Raw genomic sequence first — 21,752 nt, 5'->3', positions numbered from 1 at the left:
TTTGTCAAGGGCACCAGATAACCAAGGGTCAACCAATTACCCAGCAAGCTCTGCTGGAGAAATTAATTCCTCTTCAAGCCTGTGTTCTTTTTATAAAAATGGGAGTAACATCCTCTCATAGGCTGCGGTGAGGATTCCGTGAGATCCTAGTGCATAGTAAAGCTCAGTAATACTAGTCATGAATGGTCAGGATGTCTTCATGGCAGGTGCAGGGTCACAATAAACGCCAGTCCCTATATTTCAGGGAACTCAGCCTGAAGGGGAAGCAGCCAACTGCAGACAGAATGAGAGGGCTCTTCAGAGGAGGCAGCCAGAGCGCTGGCAGGGGCACATTCTAGGGGACTGCCTACCCCCAGCTTCTTTGCTCTCTGCTGAAGAGCTCAGATTCTCAGCCAGAATATCCAGGTTTCAAGTTCGAATCCCATCTCTAGTACTTACGAGGGATATGGCCCGGAGCACGCAGCCTAATTCCTCAGGGCCTTGGTGGCCTCACCAGTGACAGGAATTGCTGGCAGGACTGAATGCAGTATCATAAGCAAAGCACTTACACCAGTGTCCTGCACAAAGCAAGCATTTGCTGCCAAGGAGATTCTAAGGCAGAACTAAAACATAAATGAAGGAATAAAAAGTTTCAACATGAAGCTGAAACTTCTGACTAAAAGCAAACCCTTCAAGAAAAGGCATGCGTTTCAATATTTAACGTTCGGCCCTGGCCAGTGTTCTCAGTGGAGAGAGTGTCAGCCTGCGCACCGAAGGGTCCCAGGTTCGATTCCTAGTCAAGGGCACACACCTGGGTTGCAGGTTCTATCCCCAGCCTGTGGGGGTGTCGTGTGGAGGCAAGCCATCATGTCTCTCTCTTATCGACGTTTCTCGCTCGCCCTCTCCCTCCCTCCCACTCTTTCCCTCCCTCTACATTAAAAATCAATGGAAAAAGAAGCCTTGGGTGAGGATTAACAAAAAAGAAAAGAAGAAATATTTACTGTTCAATGTAGAGCCCCCAACTTACAGAGGATCTGAAACACAAATGAAAATGCAAACTCAGGAAGAAGAGACCTGCCCTGTGCCTCTGCTTCTGCCCTCTTGCTGTCTGTATGTGGCATTGCCAGCCATCTTCCTGGCACCCAGCATGCCCCAGCCTGACCCACCCTCTGACTGGCAGCACCAGCTGGGGTGGCCTCCTGGGGGGAAATGCCAGTGAGTTTGGCGAGAGCAGCTGGTCCGGCCAGCCCTGTGGTTTCTAGTTCCCCCAAAAGCGCAGCGTGGGGTCTGCAGAGCTTTGGAAGCTGGGGCGCCAGGCGAGCAGAGAGGAGCAGGGTAGGCCCAGCACCCAGCCCTCATCATGTGGTGGCCGCTCCTTTGCTACCCCCAGACCAAAGCCAGAAACGCAGCCAAGGCTTGGCAGGTATTCACTGACTCAGTGGTTTGAGTGGCCAGAAAGAGTGGTGGACCAAGGGCACTAAGGAGAAGCTTCCAGAACACTCACAGAGGTACTGGGCTAAGTGCACCTCCTGCACCATCTCATTTAACCCCCTAACCATAACCCTAACAAGCAGGTCCCTGCTGGGGTCCAACCCCAGCAGGTCCAGGGGTTCCCAAAGGTGTAGACGGAGTCGGCGAAGAAGGAATGACACGGAGACAGCGTTCAGTTGATCAGCAGCCTAGCCAGCATCTCTAGCCAAGTTCTGGTCAGGATCTCCGGCAAAGTTCTGGTTAGGATCTCCAGCCAGGTTCTGTGTCCATGTTCTGTCCAAGATCTTTTGCCATGTTCTCTCACTAGGTTCTGTCTCTAGGTTGTGTGGCCAGTTTCTGTTCAGGATCTTTTTCCATGTTCTCTCCAGCGAAGTTGTTCTGTCTCTAGGTTCTGTGTAGGTTCTGTGTCTAGGTTCTGTCTTGGTTCTGTGTCTAGGTTCTGTGTCTAGGTTCTGTGTCTAGTTGTCTTGTTACATCTGTATTTATACCAGTTGATTCCAATCCTATCAATCTCTATTCCAAAGGTTGGGGCGTTTCTTATCTCCATTCCAGGGAGTAAAGATTATGTAGCTTAAGCATGATTGTTCGTAGTTAAAATGATTAATTACCCGCCTGGCACTTAGTTAAGGGGTTTTATTCCCTCCCTAACTTCAGGGGAAAATCCCTACCTGGGGAAACAACCTTTCTCAGAGAGGTGACCTTGGTTAAAACACATAGTGCCAAGAAGGTGAGCAAACATATTAAGAACAGTATGCCATATATGCCAGGTCCCTTGAAACAACAAGGATGGACCGGCTCCCGGCAAATCCCGTAAATCATTTCCATTTTTCAAATGACAAACCTGAGGCTTGATCCAGATCATGACCAGTTCATGGCTGACAGGACTCCAAGGCAATTCTGCCAGACCCACACATCCTGTGACCACTCTGGGCCTTCATGACACGCCAATTCCGTGACCCCAAAGATGAGTTTAAGGTTTCAATCACGCCTTCACCCGCAGAGATAGCACTGTCGTAACTCTCCCCACAAGGTACTCAATCACGCACACAGTGTATTTGCCACCAGAAGATCCTCTCCAAGGAGGCAGGGGCTGGCCCTCCTGCGACCCCAAGCTCCCTCCCCCCTCAATGCCGAGCACACAGTCAGCTCTCGATGAGCGTGTTTCCGGATCAGGCTGCTCCTCCCGCACATGCAGGGCTCCTTGTATTTGGCCTCTCTTGGCATCTTCAGCCGAAATCTATAGACAGTGATGGAGGAGAAGAATGTGGAGCCACACACCAGTGACTTTCTCTTTTTAATTCCGCTGACCCTCCTCTGCTCTCCCGCCTAAAGCGTTCTCGTTTCAGGGCCGGGCGGAAGAAGGGTCACTGCAGAGGAAGGCCGAACACCTTCATCCCACAGGCACACGGGCCCAGGAGCTCCCAGAGCCTTGCCAGCCTGAGAAAAGGACAATGGAAGCTCGAGGACGTGTCTGGGAGGATTCTCTGGGAGGATTCTCGGGCGAGAGGAGCTGTCAGTTTTCTCAGGTCTGCATCTGTCTCCTGAGACGGGGGGTGTCTTCCGAGGGCTCGTTTCAGTCTGCTCTGCACTCAGAAACCCCGCGAAATGTTAACCGTAACTTCTGAAGCCACAGCAGCATTTAAAAAGCTGGAGACATACACCATGTTCACAGCAACATTCATCACAATAGCTAAAACGGGCAGTCGCCCAAGAGCCGATCCGTGAATGAATGAAGAAACAAAATATGGTCCAGCTAGACACTGGAATATCACTCAGCCGTAGAAAGGGAAGAAATGCCGGACCTACTATAACATGGGTGAGCCTTGAGGACATTATGCTCAGTGAAATGAGCAGTTACAAAGGACAAATGCTGTAGGACTCAACTCGCAGGACGTTCCTAAAGGAGTTAGGTCCACAGGCACAGAAGGCAGAAGGCGCGAGCCAGGGGCTGGGAGAGGGGAAGGCGGAGTGAGTGTTTAGTGGGGACAGAATTTTAGTCTGGGAAGATGAGAACGTCTGTAGCTGGATCGTGAAGATGGATGCACAACAGTGTGAACGTACTTAGTGCCACTGAACTGAGCACTTGGAATGGTTAAAATTGTAAATTTTATATTATGTGTATTTTACTACAATAAATTGTACTCACCAGACAGGAACACCAGTTCAAAGCACAATCACTTGTTGACATCTGTCCCAGGACAGGGCAATGCGTCACCCACGGGACCCCACCACCGATTATGAACCAGGACCAACTGCACGGTGCCCAGATGCCAGGAGCTCAGAACCCTCACAGGTGTCACTCACAGCAATGCAACCCCCAGTGCTGAAAAACAAGCTTTGTTCTCAAACGCAAAGGAGTTAAAAAATTAAAAAATAAAAAGCCTGCTGAAAATATTAGGGCATTTGCTGATAATGCGGTCCTGGATATTTTGACTAAAATGGATACAAAAATAAACCCACAGAAGCATGCCTCCAATTATATCCCAAGACATATGAGCCCTGGGCATTTTAAACAAGCTCCTAAATTTGGAGAACTCAGCCTTGGGGTAAAAGTGTTCACTGTTCTCCCTGCTTCCCCCGCCCCATCCAGAAGTAGATTCTGAACAAAGAGGTCACACAAAAACATACATGCTTTTTTGTGTCTGAGTTGGTGCAAACCCCAGCGGTCTTTTATTAGCTGTGTGGCCTTAGGCAAGTTAAGTAACCTCACTGGTCTCTAAATCAAGGATAACAGAGCTCCCCTTGCAGCTGTAGTTTAGCTTCTCTCTGTCCCTGACCTACCAACATTCTCAAGATTTTTCCACAATATATTAACCATCATATCATCACTTCCTCCAACCACAAACTTCCAGAGTCTCTTTCCCTTCGCTGCCCGACCTCTCCTCAGAAGAGGTGCGGCGGTCCCACTCTCTCACCATCTCACAGATGTTTCCTACCACCCAGCATCTGTGCGGTGGAAAGGCTCCTCCCTGGGCTCCGATGCAGTCCTCACTGAGAATTCCACAGATTCTACTCAGGACTCGCCTTGTAGGGCTTCGCGGTAGCTTTGGGCTCAGGTGAGAAGACCCTGATGTGGGAAGCCGCCCATTGCCTTCTCTAGCGGACAGGTGTGGACAAGGAGCCCGGGAGGCTGGTGACCCTTGAGCCCTGGCAAAGGTCAGGGCTATGCACCCACTGTTTAGTCCAGACAATGGTAGCTGAAGCAACTTCCCCACCAGATAGATAGTCATGTAAATCCTTACTGATAAGATAGCCTGTCTGTTACTGGAACTTGCCTGCCTAAGGGCTATAGGTGGCTCCCAAACTGAATAAAAGGATGGCAAGGCCTGAGCACAAGCGGAGTCCATCCTTTTAGAATGGGCTCTCGCCTGGCCCCCCAATTTCCAAATTATTATTTCTTGTCTTGTCTCTTTCATTTGCGTGCGGCCCCTCTTCCAGAGCCTGAACCCTGAACCACGCGGGACGTGGGTCACATTCACACCCTCCTTTTTCCCTTTCCTTATCTCTTATGATACAACCCATAAGCCTTCCACTCACTTTCTTCCACCTCAATCCCATGTTCACTAATTCTTCCCAGGGAATTTCAGTGTAGTAAGGGGTAGAGGAGACAATAAACAAGTAGCAAGTGTGTTTATTGGAACTTCCCACCCTGGATATCAATACATTATAAAACCACAGGGATCAGAACAGTATGGCCCTGGTGCAAGGAAAGACAGATGTATGTATGACTACCTAGAATCAGACCCCAAATCAATGATGAAGGGGTACATTTCTGCAATAAACAGCATTAAGACCCCCCCAACTTGTTATTTTGGGGACAATGGACATCCTTTCAAATCATACACACAAACAGATCCCAAATGTCCAAGGTGGTTTTCTTAACGATGATAACGGAAATAGAAAATTTGAGGAAAAAACATTTATTTTATGGATAGAAAGGAACGCTCTAAGCATAAAGTAACGTAAGAGGCATGTGAAAATCCAGCTCTGAACTCAATCAACCCTGTAAGTTTCTCTGTCAACAGACATCTAGAGCATTTGAACAAAATGCCTAAAAACACAATTGGTAAAGGGTTAACAGCCTGCATCTATGAAAACTGCACACAGCTGAATATTTCAAACACCACCAAGGTCCTAAAAGACAGATGGACAAAGGACATGAACAGGAAGAGAAAACCCACAGGACAAACATGTTTTAAAAGGTTCAACCCTGATAGCAATCAAAGAAATGCAAATAGAACGGCTCCTCCCTCCAGTGAATTATGAAAGATTCTCTCAAACAACACTCAGAGCTGGCCAAGGTGTCCCTCCACACCAATGCTGAGAGGAGCTCCGCTGGTACAGCGTTTCCGGAAAGCAATTTGGCAATCAGGATCAAGAACCTTTGACCCAGAAATGTCACTTCTGGAAAAGCAAGGCTTAAAGGAACAAATTCCCCATTAAGCTTTGTTCATCCCTCTCTCTGTGAAAATTGGAAAGAATCCTCACCCGAGGATATTTTTCCATTTGATTTTTAGAGAGAGTGGAAGGGAGAGGGACCGATGGAGAGAGAGAAGCATCAATGTGGGAGAGACACATCGACTGGGTGCCTCCCCGCACGATCCCTCTTCCCTCCCTCCAGGGCCTGGGATCGAGCCTGCAACCAACGTACATGCCCTTGACTGGAATTGAACCCAGAACCCTTCAGTCCACAGGCGGACACTCTATCCACTGAGCAAAACCAGCTAGGGCTGTAAATAAAGTTATTCACCCACAGCCATGTACACTCATTTATGTACAGTCTGCAAAGTCTAAAGCATTTCATATCTGAGCCTTTGCAGAAAAGGGCTGCCACTCCTGGTCCAGGTAACGCCTCCAGCTTCTCTAACAAACAAGGCACGAGCAAAGCGTAGACCCCTGCACACCCCAGCGTACCTTTCTGGCAATGGCTGTGAGTCCAACACCGTTCGACAAACTGCCCGTTGATGACGGTGGCAGGGCAGCTGGTCTTGCCCTTCGCAGTGCCTGGACAGACGTCCCCACACTCTTCATTGTCGTCTTTGTTCAGCACGATGTAATTATCCTCCACCGAGTCCAGGATGCGCGACCAGTCGATGGTCGCCAGGTAGCAGAGATCGTTGTTCTTCTCAATGCGGACAGACCCCCGGGTGATGTTCATCAGGCTGTAGAGGCCCAGCTCCTTCAGGTGGACCATCTCGAAGATGACCAGCGCGTAGTTGAAGAAGAGGCGGGAGCCCCGGATGACCGTGAGGTTGGGGAATAGGTCCTTCAGGCTCTCCAGCCCATACACCCGAAACAGCAGCAAGTAATCAGTGATCATGATGAGTTTGGGGAAACTGAGGTCTCGGAAATCCTCAGGCCTTGTTCTGAACATCAACAGTATCTGCAAATGTCCTTCGATGATCGAGCAGTTAGCCAGCTCATGCAGCCTCGTGAAGTTGTTCCGGATATCCATGCTGGGACACACTAGAGTAAAAATATGCAGAAAGTGTGACAGGTGAGCTAACACACAATGGTGGGTTTTAAGAATTAGCGGCAGGGCATTGCTCAGAGGGGCCTGCCCTTGGCTAAATCCCCTTCCATACATCTTAAAATCCTTACATCATTCTGCACTGAGACCTACAAATGCCATAGCCAATCCTGATTGGTAGTGTTCCCTGCAGTGTCTGTGTCTAAGGTACCTCTTAGAAGCCTTAATGCCATCATGTGGAATATGACATAATGGAGACACTGGGAGGGATTACAGGGGATTATGTAACACACAAGAGGAGTGGGGAGCCGTCTCCATTGAGTCGAAGTGAAGATATTCAGGAAACGGATTTATGGGGATCAGGTGCTCACAGGAGAGCTGAATCTGTCACTTTCCCACCTCACTGATTCCCCTCACCCTGCCTTCCTTCCAGGCAGGAAGCCAAGGCCTCGTCACCTTTTACCTGGGAGTGCAAGGGCTTCCAGCAAGTCTGATCTCTCCGTCACAAACACCCTTTGTGCCCGTTCTCCTGCAGGTGGTCCCCCCGGCTCTGACACCCTCCACAGCTGCCCATGACCCTGTACTTTCCTCCTGCAGCCTTCAAGAATTCGTCCCTCCCTCCCCTGCACCACACTAAACAGACCGGCCCACCACTCTCACACGACTCCAAGGCTGTGTCCAACGTGTGAGTAAAATAATGCAGGAAGGCCCACAAGCAGTGCCTGGCATATCGTAGGTGCTTATTAATGTCAGCTATTTTGTTATTGTTTATTTCTCCCAAGTATTATCAGCCATCTCTAGATGTTGTGTCTTCATTCCCCTAACCCAAGCCTGGGCAGACGTTTTCTATGAAGGCTCAGATAATAAATATTTTCAGCTTCGCAGTCAGTCTGCATTTAAACTCCTCCACTCTGCCCTTACAGCCCGAAAGCAGCAGAGATGATATGTGAATTAATGAAATTGGCTGTTCCAATAAAACTTTATTTACAAAAACAGGCAGCAGGCCAGAGTTGTGAACCCTCTGGCTGTAGTTTGGCGCTCCAGCCCTGGTCCAGTGCTGTCCAACAACTTTCTGCGGCAATGGAAATGTCCTGTCTCTGTACTCTCCACTCTGGTAGACACCAGCCATTTGTGGCTCTCAAGCTCTTGAAATGTGGTAAGACTGAGGAACTGAGCATTTCATTTTACTTTAGCTAATTTAAATGTAAATAGACACATTAGGCTAGTGGCTACTGCACTGGACAGGGAAGACCTTGCCTTGTTGGCTATCAACGTCCTTTTCTTGTGCCCCTTATGCTAGAGTTAACATTCACCAGAATCAAACTCTTTAGATAGCTTCTCCTTGCCAACACACACACACACACACACAGCCCTCAGCATCTGGACCGTAAGGCTCAGAACATAACCTGTACTTACTGTATTCCAAGGCACTAACCCTTCCCTTCCTATCTCTGAGGCAAACAGATTGTTCTAGAGAAGAGTAGAAATCCTTTTGCAAATGCACCCTGAGAATGACGACAAAAGCAGCACAAATTAGAAAGCAAACAGCCGAGCAAAAATCTGAGGAAAACAAAGCAAGAATGTTCCTGGGTCACATTCCGAACAGATTAGGCTGGATCGAGAAAAAACACATGCTCGCTGGCTCCCTCCCTCATTAGGAAGCTGGAGGCACCTCGCAGAGGACAAGGACACCAGCTCCAGCCCCACACTCACACCGCCCAAGCCCGGGACGCACGCGCACACAGACCTCTGCGGGCACTGAGTAACTGACACCTCTCTACAGGCCCCATCCCCACCCCGACGGAGAACCGGACCTCCAAGGAACAAAGCCAATCACGGGCACACAGTCCGCCAGTGACAGGCACGGTTGCCAGATCTGGCAAATAAAAATGCAGGATACCCAGTTAGATTTGAATTTCAGATAAAACAATGAGTAATTGTTCAGGATAAGTATAATCCAAACATTGCATGGGACATAAGGTACTTAGGTCCTAAAAAAGTACTCATTGATTATATGACATTCAAATTTAATTGAACTGATGAATGAATTAACAAAATGTGATCCATCCACACAGTGGAAGATTATTCAGCCACAACGAGGAATGAAGCAGGCACTCACTTCAACACGGATGAACCTTGAAAACATGATGCTCAGTGAAAGAATCCACTCACACAGACCAGAATGGGGTGTGAGTCCATTTACATGAAATGTTCAGAACAGGCAATCCAGACAGACAGAAACAGATGAGTGGTTCAAGGGGCTGAGGAGTGAGAGCTAGAGGATGGTATTTCTTTTGGAAAAGGTGAAAATGTTCTAAAATTGATTGTAGTGATGGTTGCACAACTCTGTGAATGTACTTAGAACCCCTGAGTTGTAAACTTGAAATGAGTAAATTGTATGCTATTGAATTATTTAGCGCTCAATAAACTTACTTTAAAAGGTTAAATGACTATAATTATAGGGGACAATAAAGACTTGACTTTTTGTAAATTTCCAATAACTCTAACTCAATTCATTAAAGCCATATGTGTTCCTATTAGTCTAAAACAATAGACAAACTTATTGCTGGGACAGAAATTACCCAGAGGATGTCAGAAATGGTGCCAGAAATACATACACATAGGGCCTTTGCTGGCTTTAAATGCCTCAGTTGGAAACCAAGGATGCTTCAAGTTTTTAATAAGTGGCAGCTAATACCTCACACACAGGTAGGGAGGACAATAAGCAGCAGGAGGTGGCAGGGAACCCTGGTGACAGCGAGTATTTTCTGAGCACCTTCTCCGTGCACTCGGCCCATGCCCTGGAGCACATGTTCTCTCGCTGAATTCTAAAAATCATCTCCAGAGGAGGTGTCTGTTTCACAGACTCACACAGGCTGTTTGAGATGGTGCCACTAGGATTGCAATCCTGCAATCAAATGCGAAGTCTGTGCTGTAACTGCTATGTTAGTTTTACCATTATTGTTTTTTCAAAAATATGCCTAATGAAGAAGCATGTGGATTGGATTTAAGGAAACAATGAAATAGCTGTCATGTAATGACAACCTGGAGAAAGACAGTTAAAGAGAATTTCCTTCATTCACTCCTTCAGCAAAAATCTGCTGAGGACCTGTTCCATGCCAGATGCTACTCCAGGTACTGGAAGTTCTACAGGGAATAGGACAAATGCTGCCCTGGATCTCACAGACTTGGAGTCACTATTAACTACCCAAAACAACTTAAATATAACTGAGAAGGATGTCATCGAGGAGAGTTCCACGGGCTAGAAGAGTTCATAAAAATGAGCTATTTGCAACAAACAACAAGTACTGGCGAGGATGCGGAGAAAAAGGAACCCTCATGCACTGCTAGTGGGAATGCAGACTGGTGCAGCCACTGTGGAGAAGAGTATGGAGTTTCTTCAAAAAGTTAAAAATGGAACTGCCATTTAACCGACCCAGTGATCCCACTTCTAGGAATATATCCCAAGAAACCAGAAACACCAATCAGAAAGAGTATATGCACCCCTATGTTCATAGCAGCACAATTCACCATAGCTAAGATTTGGAAACAGCCTAAGTGCCCATAAGCAGATGAGTGGATTAGAAAACTGTGGTACATCTGCACAATGGAATACTACACTGCTATAAAAAAGAAGGAACTTTTACCATTTGCAACAGCATGGATGGAACTGGAGAGCATTATGCTAAGCGAAATAAGCCAGTGGGAGAAAGATAAATACCACATGATCTCACTCATTTGTGGACTATAATAAACAACATAAACTGATGAACAAAAATAGATCCAGAGACAAGGTAACACTGAACAGACTGTCCAACCAACTTTCATGTTTCAAAGAGAAACATGAAAGTCAATGTATTTTACTTACTCCAGTGTATAAAAAACTTCACTTCAACATGTAAGCAATACTAAAAAAAGAGAAGGCAGGGGAGGGGGCAGTTAGAGATCAACCAACGGACTTGTATGCATGCATATTAGCATAATCAATGGACACAGACACTAGGGCGGAGGGGCCTTTCCTGGGGGGTGGCAGTGGCGGGAGACGGGGGTCAATCAGGGAATAAGGAGACATATGTAATACTTTAAACAATAAAAAAAGAAAAGAAAAAAAAATGAGCTATTTGACTGGGTCTGGGACAATCAAGGAGGAGGTGATGCCAGGACTGAAACCTAAACAAACAATGCAGTAAGAAGTATTCAGTTCTGCCTACTTCATTGGAAGGTCAAGGGCGATGGCAAATTATAGCTCATCATGCTGGATGACCAGGGTGTGTAGGATCTACAGCAGCAACATCTGATAGAAATATGTGAGCTACACATGGCGTTTTAAATTTTCTCTAAAACTGTAAAAAGAAACATGAAAGTCAATGTATTTTACTTACTCCGGTATATTACAAAACTTCACTTCAACATGTAAGCAATACTAAAAAAAATATTAATGAGATCCTCTACAGGATTTTTACCACACTATGCCTCTGAAGTGCCACTGTACTCTACATGTGCAGCTTGTCTCAATTCAGATGCTAAAATTTAATCAGAAATGCTTGCTCTATAGAGGTGGGTTTCACAAAGTGACTCACTGAAAATGTAGGTTCATAACCTCAAGTAATTCCAAACATACAAAAGAGTTTTCCAATAACAGAATCAAGTATTGATTTTTTTAAAATTTAAATAAGCTAAGTTAAATAAAACTTTACATTTGCCTTTAAATGAGCTAAGTAAAAGTAAAAATTCAGCCAGGCGCTGGCCACAGTTTCAAGAGCCCGAGTGTGGACAGGGGCGCCGTCCTGGACAGCGCAGCCACCGACATGCCCACCAATGCCGAACGGCCTGCCGGGCCGTGCTGGGCTCACGCTCCCCCGTGGCCTCTGGAATCTGAGACTTTTCCAGAGAAGAAGACTGACATGACAGCTGTCTTGGAAAATGTCCCCTCTCCCCTGGTTTTCTCTCCAGCATGAAAGCAGCAAAGGAAACGTGTAAGGGGCACAAAAGAAGGCATCTAGAAAGTTCTGAAAATCTTCACAATGCTACGAGTTCTACACTTTCTGTTTCCAATCATGAACGCACTCATTCCTTAGAATCGGCATTCTTAATATGTGCCCCAGTGCCCTACTCTGGGTCACGTGCTCCTCTCTGCATTCTTTCCAGTCTTAAACCTGCTCTCTCCAAAATCCAGGGGTCCTGCACCAATAAGCCTGGGTTCAGGGGCCAGGCCACCACCCGTACCAGCCTTGGGGCACAGCAGAAACCCAACAGATCTGGCTTCCCACGCCAGCACTGACACCTGCCAGCCGCGTGAGCCTGGGCACATCCTCAATTGCTGTAAACGACGACAACAGCACAATCAAAGCTATGAGGAGTAGAAGAGAAGTGAGCTTCGTGGTCCCCATGGAGCTACATGGAACCAATTCCCAGATTTATTGTCTTTAGAAATTAAAACTCGGGCACACCGCATTATCAGAGACCCTTCAGGTTCTCTGCCTGCCTGAAAGGCCGGCTCTTAAAACTGACTTCCGCAAAGGAGGCGGTTCCGGAACTGCAGTCAGCCGCGTGGAAATCATCCTTTATCCGCTCAACAAATGTTTGCTGGGCATCGCGCTGGGCACGGAGGCTGTCAAAATAGATAAGGGAGAGCCTTACAGTCCCCAAAGATTCCTGTTCTGGCAATCCGCTGCGGGCAGGGACGCAATATGAGCCTTGTGCCGGGTCATCCAACCCAGCACAGTCCATCCGGCCAAAGATGGAAACAACATCGCTGTCCATCAAAAGGGGGCGGGTTAAATCAATGATGATCCGTCCACGTGTCGTTCTCAAAGCAGGGTCCTGGGACCAGCAGCATTCGCTCCATCTGACAACCTGTTAGACATGCAAATTCGCAGGCCCACTCCAGACCTGCTCCTTCAGAAACTCCAGGGGCGCGGGGCCCAGGGATCTGCATTTCACGGCACCCTCCAGGTGACCTGGAAGCGTGCTCAGGTGCAAGAACCAGTGACAGAATGCAGGGGTCAGCAAACTTTTCCTGTAATGGGCCAGAGAGCAAATCTTTTTGGTTTTGTGGGACACACCATCTCGGTCACTACTCAACTTTGTCCTTGTAGCGCTAAACCATGACAACACGTGGCATGCTTGTGCTCCAATTAAACTTTATTTAGAGACCATGAAATTCAAATTTCATATAATTTTTTTAAAAATATATTTTATTGATTTTTTACAGAGAGGAAGGGAGAGAGACAGAGAGCTAGAAACATCGATGAGAGAGAAACATGGATCACCTGCCTCCTGCACATCCCCCACTGGGGATGTGCCTGCAACACAGGTACATGCCCTTGACCGGAATCGAACCCGGGTCTCTTCAGTCCGCAGGCTGACGCTCTATCCACTGAGCCAAACCGGTTTTGGCCAAATTTCATATAATTTACACGTGTCACAAAATCACAGTTGGAGTTTTTATCCAACCACTTAAAAATGTGAACACCTATACAAAAGCGGGTGGTGCACCACATGTGGCCCACGGGCTCTGCCAGCCTCTGAGGAGACGGAATGCCACACAGCTGTAAAAAAGAGCAAGGAGGCTCCTAACGGCGATACAGAAAGATCTCCAGAATGTGATCTTAATGGTAAAGAACAAGATGATCAATCTGTGCGATATGCTATTACTTATATGGAAATAGATACATCAGCTTATATGTGCAAACACTCGTCTCTAGAAAGGTAAACATGTACCAAAACAGAAAATTGCAAACGGACTGTCCTTGGGGAGAGGAAATGAGTGGCCAATGACCAGAAGGGTTCTAGGATACATCTTCAATGAGCAGACCAATGTTTCCGGGGGCCCAGAGAGGTACTCCCAGTCTGTGCTGAAAGGGAATGAGAAGGGTGGATAAGGAAGTCAGGTAAGAATGGAAAGAGACCTCTGACCAGCTTCTGTGAGGAAGGAGCAGGTGACTGTGGGCGCAAAGGGAGAAGAAGGATGTGCGGACCACAAAAAACTCAAGTGAAGACAGGAAGGACAGAGAACCCCAGGAACTGCAGCCATGTGCTTCGGGAAGTAAGACTGCACGCAGCTGGGGCCAGACGCAGATGCCAAGGGAAGGGATCTAGCTGGAAGCTACGGAAGGAACCAAGGAGATAGTAGAAAAATCACTGTGGCAGCCGAGTGGAGAAGGAATGAAAGGGGCACACTGGAACCACCACTCTGTCTGGCCTGGCCTAGGTGGTCTATCTTAGGAGGTGGGTCCAGGAAAAGGAGCAAGACTCTGGCGAGGCTGGGGAACTAGAATCAACAGGACTTGGTCCTCAGAGAGGTGGAGAGGAAGCAGAAGGGAAGTCACCAATGAACCCGAAGAGGCTGATACAGGACCGGTTTTGGGGGGCAAGGACAAGAGGCTCGGTTTGGGGGCATGTTGAGTGTGTGAGGGCTTTGGGGTGCTCGGGTTGCTGGGAAGGTGTGGGTCTGGAGCTTGGGGAAAGGGGCAAGTGAGTGCTGGTGGAAGTGGTGACAATAGGTGATATAACCAGGAGGAGATGGAACAACTGAGAGAGAGGAAAGAAGGATGAGAGGTGGGGGTTGGGGGAGCACAATATTTAAGGACAGGGAACTAGAGAGGGGACCAAAGACCTGGAGTCACCCTGATACCAACACCTTCTGTATCTGAAAACTCTGGAAAACCTAGGAACACCCAAGGCAACTCCTCCAGTCAGTACCACAGTTTTGTAACCCTAAGGACATCACACATCAAATCTCAGGCCCCACCCATCTTCAGGAGTCCCGTTCACACATGGGGACGGAGCCAGCGGCCTGCTTGCACACAGCGGCCTGAGTACAGCTAGAAAGGGACATCTCCAAGCACATCCCTTCTCTGACCTTCTGCAAGGTGGACTCATCTTTGAAAACAACTGGCAACAAAGAACCATGGAAAGGCCTCAGAAACAGTGGCCCCACTGTCTTCATCCCTTTGTGTCCAACCACTATCTTCCCCACAATGTTAAAGGACTCAGTCTGGGGAAAGTACCCGTTTTCCACATTCTTGCAGAGGCATGGGAGAGAAGCAAGCATCTCCTGGGAATACAAAACAGGTGGCTGTGCAACTGTGACATGACAACACACCCTTACGGAGCTGCAAGAAAAACCCAGATTTAAAATCGAATTTTAATCCTCACAAGCCTGCCTTAAACTCAAATTGGAACTCATACCCTGTTGACGTTTGGCAACACAAAACAGAAAAGCTCATTGTTGGAAAGAAAATTTCAAAAGCCACTGGGGCACCCCCGCCCCCCAATAAAAGACCAGGGTCTAGTGAACAAAGGGAGCCCCTCCATGAAACACCTTAATTCATAGACGTTATTGATTCAGCATTAAGCACGAAGCACTATAGTTCATCTGAGCAAAGCCTACCCAACACACGAGTTTCTCTGCGAGGTACCCCGCAGCCTTCTCACGCTTATGAGCACTAGACAGCACCTCCGTACTGTGCATGGGGGCCACATAAAACAACACAATCACCAACAAAAAGCACAAAAATGAGGAAACCACAGCACTCAATATATCACAAGAAGGGCACTTGTCTGAATTCTTGAGGACTGTATGAATCACGTGAGGAGAGCTGAACCGGGAGAGCAGAGCCGCCATGGCTGACCTCGGCTACTGTCAAGTCAAACTCCACGGCTCTGGGTGTCTGGGAGTGACCACACAGGTGCTCTGGATGTTGACTATAGTTACAAATAAATTCCAGCAAGTAGGCGAATTCACAAATATGAAATCCGGGAATAATAAGGATCTTATGAGTACTTAAATTAAAATTTTCAATTTTAGGAATATTAACCAATTATAAGATATTTTTTAAAGTCTGGAGAAAACCAGGGATGAACAGATCAGTGTTGGCGGGGATGAGGCGGAGGGATGAGGGGTGGGGACAGTGTAATGACAAAGGGTGGCCCCAGGGAGTTTAGGCAGTGATGGAAGAGATTGTTGTGGATCCTGACTGCGGGGACCACCACGCAACACTAGGCATCGTTTACAATTAAAAGCTGCGCACCAAAAAAAGAGTCACTTTTACTGTATGAAATTTTTAAAAATTTAGAAAGATACATGCAAAACGAATAACTTGTTTTTTCCCCTCTCTATACTTTTTTTATTTTTGCAATGAGAATGCATTACTTGTCATTATTCTAATCCTAAAACACATAAGTTCAGTCTGATTGCAAAACATAAACTAACCACCCCTGACTTATTCTTAATAGAAATGAACACAATGGCTCTTGAAAGAAAACCTCATAGCAGACACCACTTTTTGGGGGGCTCTGGAGACAGAGCTGATGGTGCAGAAACCTCTTTCAATGCCAAGATGACTTGAAATAAATAAATCCCAAGATCACAGACACTCAGCTAATGAGGGGACATCACTGTTATTTTCTCACCATCGGAACCCATATTTTCAGCACAGCAAATACATAAATTTCTTTAATAGGGCTTCTGTAAAGAAAAACCACAGCACTCCTGGATGTTTCATTTAACTTGATTCATTCAAGTTGTACCAAAGACCATAGGAGCTATTAGGCATGTCATCCTGATCCTCAAGGAATTTGTCCCAAATCAAGGGTCAGCAAACTTTCTCTGTAAAAGGCCCAAGTGTAAATATTTTTGCAGGTCATGCGATCACAAAATCCTCTGTGTTGGAGAACAAAAGCAGCCATAGGTAATGCATAAATGAATGAGTGTGGCTCCTATCGATAAAACTTTATTTGCAAAAACAGGCATGGTGGGCAGGATTCGGCCCTCTGGTTTCAGTTTGCTGGCTCCTGTTCTAGATGAAAGAGTTTGACCATATATAAATGTAAAAAGAGGATCAGAGTAGGGAATTGGCCCACTATGGAGAGAGCGCTGACATCATCTTAGCCCAAGAAGAGAACAGGGGAGGGGAAGAGAAAGGACCAGGAGAGCCCATAGCAGGTGAAAATCTGCCAGGAATCAGTGCCTTCCAGGAGGGAATGGGCAGTGGCAAAGAGAGAGGTCGACTGGGGTGAGGCTGCAGGAAACAAAATTAGGGCGAGGCATTACCATCTCTAGAGCCATCAACAGAGCAATGGAGACACAAGCCAGATGCAGTGGGTAGAGCATTGGGTTAAAGGCTAGACAGCGATTGGGGGTGGTGGGGAGAGATGGCAGGGCAAAGCCAGAGGTGGGTGGTGGGTAATGGGGTTCAGAGGAAAGAGTAAGGCTCCCAGGCAGATGGAAATCCCTGAACAAACAGGGGAGACGGCAGGGACCCAGGTGGGCCAGGGCACTAGGTGAGAAAAAAGTTATCTCCCCAATGCAGTGGCTTTCTATTGGAGACAATGTCTGGAGACACACGGCTGGTTGGCAGGACTGGGAGTGGAGAGGTGCTACTGTCATCTAGTGGGTGGAGCCCAGGATGCTGCTCAACATCTCACACCGCACAGGACAGCCCCACAAGCAAGACTACCCAACCCAACGGCAAAACCACCGAGACTGAGGGGATGTGTTTAATCAAATAAGGATGGAAGTCAATGATGGGGTAGGGGGCTCACCCCGATGACCTCTATGAGTGAGTTGGCGGGAACAAGGGGCAGGTCTCCAGGAGAGAAGCAAAGGTTAGGAAGAGCCCCAGGGAGGTGATGAGCAGGAGGTCGTTCTGTTCTCAGGGTCCTGGAGTGCACGAGAGAAGACACACCAGAAACATCTCATGCTGCCGTGAAGAATTAGGGGATCTGGAAGCAAGGGTCTCCCACCTCAATGAGCACTGGACCCCCGCAAAGCTCTGTAGGTTTTTATTGTACTTCATCCCACATTACCTTCCCTTTCTGACTGTGCGATGGCCGTGGGTATTGTTGGGCCAGAGCCAGCTAACCCAAGGAGAAATAGAGAAGCCACTGCCAGTTCAGAAAAGCAACAAGGGATTCCACAGAAGATGAACTGGGGGGACAACTTTGAAAAAGAGCCCCTCATTCCTTAACACTCACAATGATCTCCCTCCGCCCTCACCCTAGCCAGGATGCCCTACTGGCTGACATTAGAGATGAGTGATCTGTAGAGTTTCTCCCTGTCCCCAGCCTGCAGGGGTACGCTCGTGTTCATCCGTTAGGCCTTTGTTCACCATTACTGCAGGGCTGGGGTGTAGAGGCCCAGACCCCAAAGAACTGCTTTGTAGGAAACCAGTGCTCTGGCCCTGGACGGGTGGCTCAGTTGGTTGAAGTGTCCCCCTATACACCAAAAGGTTGCAGGCTCACTCCCCGGTTTGGGGCACGTACAGGAGACAACCAATCGATGTTTCTTTCTCACATCTATATTCCTCTCTCTCTCTCCCTCTCCACTGCCCCTTTCCTCTCTCTCTAAATATCAATTAAAACAAAAACATATCCTCAGCTGAGGATTAAAAAAAGAAGAAAGAAACCATTGCTCTGAAGACAGACTAGCTGGGGTTCTAATCCCAGCTCTGCTACCTGCTGGCTCTGTAACCTAATCAATTTCCTCACCTTCTGGGAAATGAATAATAAACTCTATCTCATAGGGTTGTGATGAGGATTGACTGAAATTATATATGCAAAGCAAATATCACAGCACCCACCAAGTATTTGCTATTACTGTTAGTTCAGTATTGTCTGGAGATAAAGGAGTACCCATGGGAGCATAAGGATAGGAGCTAAATCAAGAACAAACATTTACCGGACAGTTAAGGCACTGTTCTAGGCTCTGGAAATGCTGCAGTGGACGGAAGGAACATAAAGCTCTGCCCTTGTGGAAACTAGCCCGGTAAAGAAGTGATATGCCATCTACTGACCCCTGGAAGCCCAGGCACAAACCCACAATTAATCACCAAAACTGGGAGGACCAGAGGAGCAGGGAGCCACACAGGAACGTGTGCACACAGACACAAAACCTGGGGAGGTCCAAGAACTCGTCTTGTACTTTCTTAGCAGGAACCCTTGTTTGAATGCCTACTGTATACCAGGCGCCGAGGGCTTTGAGACATTGCGTGATTGGCAGAGGTGCCCAGCAAGCCCACTTTGTCAACTCCAGAGCCTGTGTGCTTCCTCATACTCCTCATTCGCCACTCGGGAACTCAGGCGCTTCCGTCCCACAGCCAGAAAGTCCAGCTCTCATGCCCCAAGGAGGGTGCTGAGGACGGGCTTGCCTCAGTCTACTGACAGCACAGGGAGCCAGGAGGGCGCAGGTGGTATGAGAGGGTCACCCGAGGTTAGAGACCTCCTGGGGCGCTGTAGGGGGAAGGTTATCAGGGAGAACTGGGACACGGGCAGCACACAGAGAGGTTCAAGTCCTCCCTCTGGCACTGACTTTGGGGCAATAAGTTGTCTCCTCCCTGAGCAGCCTACTCCTCTAGGAAATGGGTGAATAACAGTATCAGCCTCCAGGGGCCACTAGAAGAATTCAAAGAAATAAGATGGGCCGCCCGGTGGCATTGGGAGAGATGCTAATTATAATAAGCATGGCAACAGCCGCCACTGCGTCTGCCAGGACAACTGTGCTGTTGCCACGGCGCTAGAGTTTGCCTCCGGACATCTGGAAACACGAAAGCGAGCCAAAAGGGTAAACATGGACCCGAAGTCCCAGGTGGCCGAGGGCCTAGAGCTCAAGAAGAGGGGGGAGGTCACCATTTCCCAACCCTGGCAGCGTCACCCACCAGGGGGGACCCCAAAGGACCACCCAGTGTGTGTGCCGCGGGCCCTGGGTTCTCACAGGCCGCCCGGACCCAGGGACCCCCCTTCTCCAAGGCGACCCGCAGAGGACTGGGCACGGGCGGGAGGCGCGCGGAGAGAGGGGCCCGCGGCGGGGCAGGCACTGGGGGAAGGTTCCTCCCGCCTGGGGCCCGCGCAGGGGGCGCGCAGCCGCGAGCCCAGGCGGGCAGCGGCCAAGGTCAGCCTTCCCGCCCCCCACCGAGAAGGGCTGAGTCCCGGAGGCCGCTCCGCTTGACCAGGAGTCCCCTCCCCACCGCGCGGCTCCCCACCCGGCCCCGGGCCCCAGACTCACCCTCTCCGGGGTACAGGTGGCCGGCGGCGCCCACCAGCAGCGCGGTCAGCGCCACCAGCAGCGTTGCGGCCGCGGCCCCCCGCCCGCGCCCAGGGCCCATGGCAGCGGGAGCGCGGTCCCGGTCTCAGAGCGCGCCGCGCCGGGCCGCCGGGCTCATGCTCCGGGGCGGCCGCCGGGGGGCACCGCGCGTTCCCCTCCTCCGCCGCCGCCGGGGAGGGTCCCCGCTCCAGCCCCGGAGCGGCGCGCGGCCTCGGCCGCTGGAAATCCGGCGGCGCGGCCCGGGCCGCGGCCGTGAGCGCAGGGCCTGGGACCACGCGCTGCGCCCCGGACTTCTCGCTCTCGGCCCGAAACGCTCCGGACCACGGTCAGCGGGCGCCCGGACTAACGGACAGGCGGACGGAGAGACGGGTGGACGGGCGGGCGGGCACCTGGGCCGGCGGGCGGGCGGCAGGAGCGAGGACTGCTCGGCCCGTAAACAACGCCGCGCGTCAACTGGGCCCCGTCAGGCGGCGAGAAAAGACGGCGCGGATCCAAACTCGGAAGGGACTGGGCGCCCGCGGAGAGGCCTTCGAAGGGGAGAGGGAGGCCGGGCCGAGGGAGGTGCCGCCCCTCCCTCCCTCCCTCCCCGCTCCCGCCCTCCTGGCTCTCCTCGGCTCCGCGCCCGAGGCTCCGGGCACGCCCGGCGCAGGGCGCCCCCATCCCTGCCCAACCTGAGCGGCTCGGCTCAGAGGTTGCGCGCCCCAGAGGCCTAACTCGGGGAGACAGATCCCGTGTTTAATATGTTGCTATATTGTTCTTCGTGGCCTTCGGGGCATTGCTTTTCATTTTTTATATATTGCATTAAAATCTATTTATCCTGGGTACTTGGATTTTTGATCCTCTTAAATGTCCTCCCAGCCCAGCCAGCGAGTCTGGACCCAGCGCCCCTACCGCACCCCAGAGGTCCCGCCCCGCGAGTGCTGCGGCTCAGCGCCAGGCCCCTGAGGACAGCCACGTGCGCCCCTGCGCTCAACGTGTTCCTGGCCTGGGCCCCTCTGGGCGGCCTGTGGTTCAAGTTGGAAAAATGACAGCTGGGAGAATGTGCAGGCCTCGCCAAAGTGCAAACCAGGCTAGACATCCTGGGTACCCGGCACACCCCTCGCTGCCAGCGTGACCTCGAACCACGGACTTCACTCTCTCTGAGTTGGCCCCTCCTGCATGCTGGATGTGACAGTTACCTGCCTGTCAGAGTCGGTGAGCTGCAGGAGGAACAGAGCATGAGAAGCCACCCAGCACAGCGCTAGACCCAAGGCATGCCTTTTCGGTTTGCCAGGAACTTGGCCTGCTGGTCCTCGCAGCGGTTCTCAACCTGTGGGTCGCGAACAATGAAAATACCTCCTGCATATCAGATATTTACATTACAATTCATAACAGTAGCAACATTACAGTTATGAAGTAGCAACGAAAATAATTTTATACATGAGGAACTGTATTAAAGGGTCGCGGCATTAGGAAGGTTGAGAACCACTGGGTGCGAAACCTGTTCCTGTCTCCAGGCCTTTGCCCTGAGGTCCCCCCTGCCTGGCTCCACCTCTGTTGCAGTGAGCCTTCCCTGACCACACTAGATAAATGCCCCTCCCCAATCCCTTTGTTCCCGTCCCTGTTATTTACATCACACCTGGATCTCTACCTAAAATTTTTATTTGTTTTGTATGTGTGTATCTTCCTCTCTCCTCGTGCAGGCAGAAATCTTGTCCACCTTGTTCACTATTTTATACCCAGTGCCTGACACTTCTGTTCTTAACAAATATTTGTTGAATAAAAGCA

General features: G+C 49.5%; 1 protein-coding gene across 1 annotated transcript in view; it reads right to left on the bottom strand.

The window, feature by feature from the left end:
• The window catches only part of INSR (insulin receptor), a 152,535-nt gene extending 132,421 nt beyond the window's left edge, over nt 1-20,114 (bottom strand). Inside the window, exons 1-2 of the mRNA XM_081091947.1 lie at nt 19,947-20,114; nt 6,385-6,936 (exon numbers count right to left, since the gene is read on the bottom strand). Coding sequence (XP_080948073.1) covers nt 6,385-6,936; nt 19,947-20,046 — 652 coding nt within the window. The 5' untranslated portion in view covers nt 20,047-20,114. The remainder of the gene's footprint in view (nt 1-6,384; nt 6,937-19,946) is intronic.
• Nucleotides 20,115-21,752: the final 1,638 nt, after the last annotated feature.

Source organism: Myotis nattereri, assembly GCF_964212035.1.
Source record: "Myotis nattereri genome assembly, chromosome: 5".
In the NCBI taxonomy this organism is placed as follows: Eukaryota; Metazoa; Chordata; class Mammalia; order Chiroptera; family Vespertilionidae; genus Myotis; species Myotis nattereri.
Note: the sequence above shows the minus strand (reverse complement) of the source record. Positions and strands in the feature narration are given on the sequence as shown.